At 51.9% G+C, this 10,127-nt stretch overlaps 1 protein-coding gene across 2 annotated transcripts; it reads right to left on the reverse strand.

The window, feature by feature from the left end:
• Positions 1-3,500: 3,500 nt before the first annotated feature.
• On the reverse strand, positions 3,501-9,999 carry WFDC2 (WAP four-disulfide core domain 2). Of its 2 annotated transcripts, none has more exons than XM_057702723.1 (4): positions 9,901-9,999; positions 9,165-9,308; positions 6,106-6,258; positions 3,501-3,658 (listed from the first exon to the last, which is right to left on the reverse strand). In XM_057702723.1, exons 1-3 carry the CDS (start codon positions 9,974-9,976, stop codon positions 6,107-6,109), a joined length of 372 nt encoding a protein of 123 aa, XP_057558706.1. In that variant the 5' UTR covers positions 9,977-9,999; the 3' UTR covers positions 3,501-3,658; position 6,106. The 2 variants fall into 2 exon arrangements, with proteins under 2 accessions (XP_057558706.1, XP_057558707.1); XM_057702724.1 differs by lacking the exon at positions 9,901-9,999 and adding an exon at positions 9,736-9,859.
• Between the last annotated feature and the right edge of the window lie 128 nt (positions 10,000-10,127).

Below are 10,127 nucleotides of genomic sequence, written 5' to 3' on the forward strand. Positions count from 1 at the left end.
ATCGTCCCCAGAGTCTATTCTTAATATAATAGCCAGAAGGATCTTTTCCAGACCTAAGTCAGATGACATCACTGCTCCACTCAAACCCCTCCTATGGCTCCTAAATTCCTCAGAATAAAAGGCAAAGTCCTTGTAGTGACCACAGGGCCCACCATGATCTATGCCCACACTACCTCTCTAACTGCATCTCCCCTCATGCTCCTGACCCCTCATCACTCCAGCCAAGATCCTCAAGCACCCAGAGCACACTCTGACCTCAGGTCTGTAGCCCTAGAATTTTCCTCAGTCTGGACAGCTCTTCCCATGAATTCTATGTGGCTCATGCCCTTCTTCACTCAGCTCATGACTTGAACAACACCTTAGGAAAGACTTTCCCTGAATACCCTCTGCAAAGCAAGCACCTTCTCCCCAACCTCTATCCCATCCCCTGGACCCACTGGTCCTCTTGCCCAAATTTGTAGTTTACCCTAATCCTTCCACCACCTGAGATCTTACACATGTGTTGGTTCATTCATTTGGTGACTATTCCCCCCACCCTACACACACACACACACACACACACACACGTGTGCACACACACACACCCCTCATATCTCCTTGATGTCAAATCCCCACCACCTAGAACAGAACACACAGGGACTTCCATGGTGGCCCAGTGGTTAAGAATCCATCTGCCAATGCAGGGGACATGGGTTCAAGTCCTGGTCTGGGAAGATCCTACATGCCTCGAAACAACTAAGCCCGTGCGCCACAACTACTGAGCCCATGTACTGCAACTACTGAAGCCCATGTGCCTAGAACCCATGCTCTGCAACAAAAGAAGCCACTGCAATGAGAAGCCCACATACTGCAATGAAGAGCAGCCCCCGCTCTCCGCAACTAGAGAAAGCCCGTGCGTGCACAGCAAGGAAGACACGACGCAGCCAAAAATAAATAAATAAATAATAAATAAATAAATAAATAAAATAGAAGAGAACACATAATAAGTGCTCAAAAAAGCAAAAAAGATTTCCTGAATGAGGAACGTTTCTGCTTACGACGTTCCTTGCGCAGGGCTGTCCTCTACTGGTCTGGCTTTAGGACTTCATTTTTCAAGCCCGGGCTCTCTCATACGTAACTTCCTGCTATCCCTCCCACCACCAGCCGACACTTTGCTGAAGAATAGATGTTTGTTTGTACAGGGTTTTACCGTACCAGGCTTCTGGATCGGAGGTGGGGTTTAGAAGCAGGAGCAAAGCAGCATGTGGTTGGAGATGGAAGAAGGCAAGCTCAGGAAGACACCCTGCCCTGAGCTCTGGAGGGGCAGCAGTTTACCAGGATTCTGGCTCTGGGAGCTGTCCTCCTAGTCTAAACTAGGCGTGGCTGTGGTCCAGCTATAGAACACGTAGCCCATCAAGATGCTGTGCACACATGTCTTGAAAGGAGCAGCGCGAGTGATAACGTTTTTAGCGTGGGTGCTGACAGAAGAACTAACGGCATGCATACCAAAGGCATACCTCTGCCATCCCTGAGCTAGACAAGGCCCTGCTCAGGGCTCTCTTTCAGAATACAAAGCTGGGGAAAGCAAGAAGAAAGCAGAAGGGATGGTAGCCACACATTTAGTCCCTAATGACTCTTTCCAACCTATCATTTTATTTCTGCCTAGAAGGACTGGGGAGACTTGGAACCTGGACAGGGATGGAGACTGGAAAAGGGAAAGCTAGGAGAAAAGCGATAAGGCCACCTGTCTCCAAGGGCAGCCTCTTGCACCGAGCACCCCCACTCCCATACAGGAGACTCACTCCCGTATACCCCCAGGGGGATGGATGGACAGCCAGCTTCTTGTCTGGCTCACGGCCTGGGGCAGGGACCCACAAGAGGATGAGAAAGATGAGGCTGGCCAAACACCAAGTCACCCAGCTTTCTGCCTCCAGACAATCCCCACTCAAGCTGCCTTGACGTCTCACGTTCCATGGTGGGTGGAGCAGCAGGGAAGGACACAAACCATGTCCTGGGGAGGGGGGCAGAGTCTGCTATTACTTCCTTGCTTTACCTCCTCACCCCAAAGGCTAGATGCCCCCCCTCCCCCCGACCCCAGGAATTAAAGTGAAAAATCAGTGCAATAGAACCAGCATGGGACTCTGGTGTCACTAGATGACTCAGGTTCAAATCTAAGCCTGTAAAAGTTTGAAAGCAGCCTGAATAGTCACCAGTGTAAGTGTGATTAAATAAATTTCGTAAATCCAAACAATGGAATACTATACAGCCGTAGGAAAGAATGAAGAAATCCTTTACGCTGTGCGTGATGTGCAAGATATAGTAAGTGAAAAAAGCCAAGTACTACACAACATGTATAGTGTACCACAATTCACATAAAAAGGTGGGATAGATGAGAATTTTATATCTACAAGTCCCTAGAGAATTGCAGATAGATGAGAGAGAGAAGAGGAATAGAGAGGAAGAGCGGTGATGAGAAGGAAAGGGAGAGAAAAAAATAGGTATAGAAAGAAGGGGTGGGGGTATAAAGAGAGCGGATACAGTGAGAAGAAAGGGTGGAGGGAGTGAGCTGGAGCTCTATCTTGGAAAGAAGACACATGCATTCGTTGCCTCCATACAAAACAACCGAGTGGCTGTGGGTGGGGGAAGAGTGTCAAGGGTGAAAGATGTTTCATCACGTATTTTTTTTTAACCTTCTAAATTTTGATCTATGTGAATGCTATTTATACAGGATAATGGTTTGATCTTAGGAAAACAACTACAGAGACTTCCCTGGTGGTCCAGCGGTAAAGAATCCGTCGAGCAATGCTGGGGACGTAGTTCGATCCCTGGTTGGGGAACTAGGATCCCACGCACGGCGGGACACCTAAGCCCTTGCGCTACAACTAGAGAAGAGGAAACCCACACATCACAACTAGCGAGAAGCCCACGCACTGCAGCGAAAGATCCTGTGTGCCCTAACGAAGACCTGATGCAACCAAAGAGTAAATAAATAAAAATAAAAATTAAAAAATAAATAAAAAATAATAAAAGAAAGCAACTACAATGAAGGACCCTGGCTTTGCCACCTTCTTTCTGTGTCGCCCCAAGCAACTTGGTGGTCTGTAACATGGGAGTGTCATCAACTAATTTGAGGGTTATTTGGGGATCCAAGAATTCTCACAAGTGAATCTCCCAGCCCTGCGTCTGGCACATGGTATGTGCTGCTGCTGTTATCAGAACCTCCAGCAACAAATCCCGGAGACTTTGGAAGGATTCCAGCATCTCTCTGAGCCCCAGTTCTTTCCTCCATCACCCTGGGAGAATAACCCACAACTGCACAGGGCTGGTGGGTGGACCTCCCTGGGAAAGTGCCACCGTACACAGACGAGCCCTGAGTTTATGTTCACTGTGTCAGAGCTGATCTCTTCTTGGACTTTGTGTCTGGATGATCTGGTCACATCCCTCCCAATGCCCCCACCTCAACCCAGAATCGTGGAAAGAATGGGCCAGAACAATAAGAACAGAGGCCACAGCCCCACCAGTGCTGGAAGCAGTCACTTTATTGTTTGGAAAAGAAGCAGCTGTGGCAGCTCAGGAGGGAGCTCAGAGGCCAGGAAGGGAGGAGGGCAGCTGGGCTGGAGCCAGACAGGGCCAGGCAGACACTTCCACTCCCCCACTCCTCTGGCTGTGGTGGCTGGAGCTGGAGGAAGACAATCATAATAATACCATCAACAACAATATCCATGACACTACATAAGAGTGCCTGCAGCTTAAATTCTGGACCAAAGCTCCCCCTACTCCATCACATTCCCCTTACCTCCTTACCCCACCCCCTGCAAAGCCTTACCTTCTTGAGGCCCTGGGGCTCTGCCTGCACTTTTCTGAAGGTCCTAGACTCACCTCTTCGGCTTCTGACCATTCCCAGGACACAGCTGGGTATATCATGGTCCCCACTGACCATTGTGACCTTCCTGAGGGGCCACTGTCATTTATCTCCCTAACAATCCTTCCACCAAGGAAGTTCCACCATGCCCCCATTCCTTTGATTAAGCTGGGTTAGCTGATCAAAAAGATCTTGTTTATCCCATTTTATAAGCAAAATATTTGCAGTTCAGGGAGATGAAAAAGGCTAGTTAAGGGTCAGAGCTGAAATCTGAACCCAGGTCTTCCTGACTGCAAAGCTATGGAGGCAAGAGGTGGTTGGCCTCACTGGAGAGCTCTGGTCCCTGGGGAGACTGTGGTTCTCTCTCAGGCACTGAATTAGCAACCTTGGGCACATTCTCTCCTCTCTCTGGGTCTCAGTCTTCACATCTGGGCAATAGGTTCCATCACTGACCTGCCAGTCCCTTGGCTGAGAGTCAAAAGTAGCACACGATCAACAATGAGATTTCAACCAAAGGGCCCTTCCAGGTTCTTGCTTGTCCCATTGCCTCTGTCTGAAACAGCCTCCCCACCACTGTACTTCACCAGACTGCCGACCTCTCACTCATCCTTCAGGACTGGCTCAGCGTCCCTTCTGGGAAGCCTGCTCCCTCCTTCCCCCACCCACACCTGGCTGAGGTTTTCCTCCCCTGTGTTCCTACCACACCCAGCCCTTCCCTCCATTGTAGGCACTGGGAGTGTCCGTTCATCTGTCCGCCTCAGCTGAAAGCTCGTTGAGGAAGGGCAGCGGTCACTTCTGTCCCAGTACCTGGCACAGAGCTGGCGGCAGACTGCTGGATCCTGCAATGGGCTGACGATGCATGTGCTTTGGGTTTTGTTTCTCTTTACTCCCTTACACTTGCTTTATGACTTAATGTTGTGTGGTTTTTTTTTTTTTTTTTTGGCTGAGCCATGCGACTTGTGGGATTATCGTTCCCCGACCAGGGATTGAACCCAAGCTCTCAACAGTGAGAGCAGAGTCCTAACCACTGGACCACCAGGGAATTCCCAATATTGTTTTATTTTTAATTATATGTGGGGAAAGAAAGGCTCCACAATCTTTTCCTTTCAGCATCAGAGCCACTCGAAGTGGCTGAATGTAGCCCTGCCTGCCACATACTAAGTGCTCAACACACTTGAAACAGGCATTTGAGAAACTGAACTGAAATTAACTGATCTCTACCAGGTTTGTCTTGAATAGCCAAGATTTTTGGCCAAAGTAAAGATCAATTCTTCTGCCTTGTACTGGCCTTGCAAAGAGCCTTCTATTTCCCCAACCCTTCCAGCCACTGTCCCCTCTCCCAGGACACCGCTGCTCCTCCAGTCGCTGACTTATTTACGTGGGTGTTAATGGAAAGAGGAATAAACTTTCTCATAGCCCAATTCATCAGCAAATATTGTCCCATCAGCGTTCACATATGTCACAAAGCCAGCCTCTTATGTCATCATCTCCCACCTGGCCTCTTGCAGGAGCCTCCTAGCTGGTCTTCCTGCTTCTGCCACTACTCCTCTAGGGTCTCCACACAGCATCCAGAGCAACCCTTTTAAATCTAAGTCACAGCATGTCCATTTCCAAGGGCCCAATATCCCTGGGTCAGGACCAAAGTCCTTACATGGTCTATGAGGTCCCTCCACTTGCCACCCACCTCTCTGACCCTTGCCTCTATTGCCCTCTCTTTTGATCACCAGGCTCCAGCCTTCTGGCTTTTCCTGAAACTCACCAGGTACGCTACTGCAGTACACTTGCTACCCCCTCTGCCTGTAAACTTTCTCCCTGATATGCCCGTGGCTCCCTCCATCATTTCCATTAAGTCTGTTCAAATGCTGCCTTCTGGGAGGTTCCATGAAAAAATTGCAACAGTGCTCCCTGCTGCCCCCATCCCCACTCCTTATCCCCACTGTGTTTTCTTTTCCTCCAGGCCACTTATCTCTCTCTAACATTTTACAGAGTACACTTGCATATTTATTTTGTTTATCATTCACTAGCATATAAAACCCATCAGAGAGAAATTTGTGTCTGATTTGTCGGCTCAGGAAGCATCCCCAGCACCTAGAGCAGTGCATGGCATGTGATGGACGCTCAGTGATTATCTGTTGAGTGGAAGAAAGTAGATCAAAGGACAGATCAGGGAACAGCAGTGTGTTAGCTCAGGTCCTCCTTTTCAGCCTCCTGCAGGTGTCATTATATCTGGGCATCAAAGCGCCTCTCCTCCTCAGGCCACCTACCTCAGAAGACTGGTGTGACACAGGACACCTTCCCGCAACCATTGAGACAGCATTTCAACAGGCCAGGACACTGGCTGTCCACCTGGCACTGGTCCAGGCAGAGGCCGAGCTGGGGGAAGGCGATGTCCACCTGAGGGCAGGAACCCTTCTTTTCTGGATAGGAAAAGGAGTTGGGGGGTGGGGGGGCAGAGGCGAAGCAAGGAGCTAAACATGTCTCCACAACATCACCTCCCACCTGGATTCACAAACAAGAGAGCTGCCTGCCTAAGTAGATCTCAGGGGATCTTGGAAGATTGCTTGCAAACTCCCTTCCTCCTGCTCTCTCCCCAGTGCGTTTTTTTTTTAAATAATTAATTAATTTATTTATTGGCTGTGTTGGGTCTTCGTTGCTGCACATGGGCTTTCCCTAGTTGTGGCGAGTGGGGGCTACTCTTCATTGTGGTACACAGGCTCCTCGTGGTTTCTCTTGTTGCAGAGCACAGGCTCTATGCACGTGGGCTTCAGTAGTTGCGGTACATGGGCTCAATAGTTGTGGCTCACGGGCTCTAGAGCACAGGCTCAATAGATGTGGTGCACAGGCTTAGTTGCTCTGTGGCATGTGGTATCTTCCTGGGGCAGGGATCAAACCTCTGTCCCCTGCATTGGCAGGCAGATTCTTAACCACTGCGCCACCTAGGAAGTCCTCTCCCCAGTGGTTTTGAGGTCACTGGATCCCAGTATGAGTTCCAGCTCTGCCTTTTCCTAACTTCGTGGCCTGAGGCCAGAAATCTCCCAGAGCCCCTGGGTCTTCAGGTGTCGCATGAGATCAGCTCTGTGTACATTACAGGGCTGCTATGGAAGCAATGGAAGCAACAGATACATATTTCTTCTCCCTGCGAAGTCAAAGTCCTTTGCAATAATGAGTAATGAAAGCAGTTAACACTTAAGTTCCTTCTATGTATCAGGCATTATCCAAAGCCCTTGATATATATTAACTCACCTAATCCTCACAATAATCCTAAAACAGGGGGCGAGGAGCTGTTACTATTTCCTCATGTTGCAGATGGGAAAACTGAGGCAATAAGAAGTTAAGTAATTTGCCTAAGGCCATGCATGATAGAGACAGGATCTGAATCCAGAAATCTGGCTTCAAGTCTGTGCACCACGCACTCTGCTGCACTGTAAACTGTAAAGTGCAGTGCACGTGTGAGGGGTTGCAACCCGCAATCTCTTCACTCACTCCCATATATTTACTCCCAGTTGCAACCATGAGGCACCAAGGCTCCCTACACACCCTCACTCATCTACACCCAGAGAATCATTTTTCCACTAACACACACACACACTGTGTGTCCACTTCCGGGGACAAGGAGAAGGGAGCTGGGCTCAATGCCCAGAAGCCCCAGGAGCAAGCCCAGCCAAGTGTCAAACAGGCACAGAGCTGGGAGGTGAGCTGCAGAGGACAGGAGGGGCTGCCTTCCTGGCACAAAGATACCCTTTCCCCTGAGAAGGGCAGGACATCTCAATACTGAGCTTTCCCAGGACAAAAGGGCATCAGGACCGGGGCACTCACAAAACAAGCCACTGTGTGTGGAGGGTCTGCTCTCTCATGAGACGTTTCACATGTATGATTTCACTTAGCCTCATGTCAATCCTACAGCATCTGGGATTCTCATCCCATTTTGCCAACCAGAAAGCAGAGGTTCACAGAGGTAAAGCGACTTGCTCAAGACCCACAACCAGCAGGTGGCACAACTAGGATTCTAGCGGAGGAGGCCCTCTGGCTCTGCCCCTCATCTGCCTCAGTCTGTCCATCTGAGACAAGGGAACAGCAGAGACTCCCCCTCACAGCAGACACTCTTCTTTTCTTCCCAGTCCTCTCTTATCTGTCCCTCTGCTTCTGTCTTTTTCTCCCAATGTCCACCTCTCCTTCTGGTCCTCCTACCTCTGGTCCAGGTTAGAGGCCTCCAGACCCAGAAGCCCTCTGATGGGCCCATCCTCCCACCTCCCTGCTCATGAGTGTCTGAGGTCTCTAATTACAAACCTTCCCATCCCTTGCAGGCATTTTCAGACAAATCACAAGGAGGGAGCATCACAGGGGCTTTTTTCTGGATAAAGACCAGTGATCCCAACACCTTGGGTTCCAAGTCACATGTCAGTTCCTAGTCCTCAGTTTTTTCCTCTGAAAAATGAGAAGCTTGGATTCCACGCTGTCTAAGGCCACTTTCTGTTCTGATGGGAGCCCCCACGACCTGTTGGACAGTCTTGAGCTCCAGCAAGTACTTTTTATGACAGGCAAGTGTCACAGGCTTTCTCTCACTCAACCCTTAGAGTGGAAGAGAGGGTGTTAAAAGAGGAGGAAGGGGGAGGGGTGCTCAGGGAGGGGTCCTGACTTTCTTCAAACCACTCAGGCAAAAAGGAACCCTCTGTGTTATGACTCCTGCTCAGCCAGGGATGGCAATGTGACCTTGGACAAGAACCTTTCTCTCTTTTGTAGCTCACACCCATATCTTTAAGATGGGCTAGGTGCTCTCCTAAACCTGCAACATCTGGACAGAGGAGTTGGGGAACTCCTGCCAGCAGGTGTCCCAAGTCCTTCCTCCAGGGCTGGGGAGCCCCAGGGTAGGGACTCTGATGGGGAGGAGCGCCCCAGAACTTGGGACCCAGCCCACTGGATAGCCCCAGGCTGCCCCGCAGCTAAACCCAGCCAGGAGGAAACTTCGAACCAGGTCCCCTGATGTCAGAGAACAATGTTCCGGAACAAGGTTCCCCTTCTCCCTCCCCCCCGCCCCCCGCCCCCCGCCGCCGTGCGTCCCGGAAGTCCGTCATGCACCAGAGCAATGAATCCGGCTGGGAGTGGGGGACCTCACTTCCCCCTGGCCGCACTTCAGCGACGCCTAGGTCTCACCGGGGCCTTGGGGAGGGAGAGCACGGGCTGATCTGGTTCCATCCGCCTCGACCCGGTCGGGGACCCCCGGGTCGGTCGCGCCCCTGTTCCGGGAACAGAACTGGACGCTCCCTCCTCCTCCCAACCCCGCTGCCCCGCCCCGCCCCGCCCCGCGCGGGTCCCCCGGGGTTACCATTGGGCATCTGGCAGACGTTGGCGCAGCCGGCCTTGCAGCATTTGAGGTTGTCCGCGCATTCCCCATCCGAGAGGCACTCCTGCGTGCAATTCTCGTAAGCCTTTAGCGTCGGGCACACACCTGATTTCTCTGCTCTGGTGCCTGAGAAGTGGACGAGCAGTGGGGGACCAGAGTCCTAGTCTCAGAGGATGCCTGCTTCCTGTCTGACGGCCCCAAATTTCAATCTCCCAGGAATTCTGAGCCTCAGTCTCTCTTCCCTCCACCCTTCTACAGCCTTGAGAGAGCCCCACCTCCAAGGCTGGGGTCCCCGATACCTGGGAGGACAGGAGAGACCAAACCCTTGGCCTCTGAGCCCTCAATTCTTAGGGAACCCCTGCACAACTGAGCGTCCAGGAGCTTTCGATGTCCAGGGAGAGGGTCCCCCCTCTGGCCACTCCCCCTCTGGGGTCTCCACGATCAGCAAAGAGCCTCCCCATCTCCTCCCCTCCCCCGCGCATCTGTCAGCCTTCAGTGGTCTCCCCACCTCCAGTGCATTGGACCCCAGATCTGAAGCTTCAAGGGTCACCACCTTTAGGCACCAGGGATCCCCGCATTTTAGTTCGTGGGACTCCCCACTTCCGCCCCGGAAATCCTCACTTCTCTGTCTCCAGAAAGGCTAAGCTTCTGCCGGGCTCCTTCCCGGTGCTCCTGGTTCGGCCTCTCTGGGCGCCAGGCCTCTCCCCGCCCCACTCACCTGGGACCGGGGGGAGGCCCAGCAGCAGGCCAAGGAGGAGGGCGGCGACGAGCGGACCAAGGCGGCAGGTAGGCATGGTGCTCGCTGGGGCGGGGTGCAGAAGTGAGGCGCCGCCCGGAAGGGGGGATTTAACCGCTTTCCTGGGGGGCGTGGGGTAGGGGCGGGGCCGAAGCCTTGCGGGTAGAGGGCTCAGCAGACAAGGCAGGCCGGCCAGCTGCCACCTCACG

This window comes from Hippopotamus amphibius, chromosome 12, assembly GCF_030028045.1.
Source record: "Hippopotamus amphibius kiboko isolate mHipAmp2 chromosome 12, mHipAmp2.hap2, whole genome shotgun sequence".
In the NCBI taxonomy this organism is placed as follows: domain Eukaryota; kingdom Metazoa; phylum Chordata; class Mammalia; order Artiodactyla; family Hippopotamidae; genus Hippopotamus; species Hippopotamus amphibius.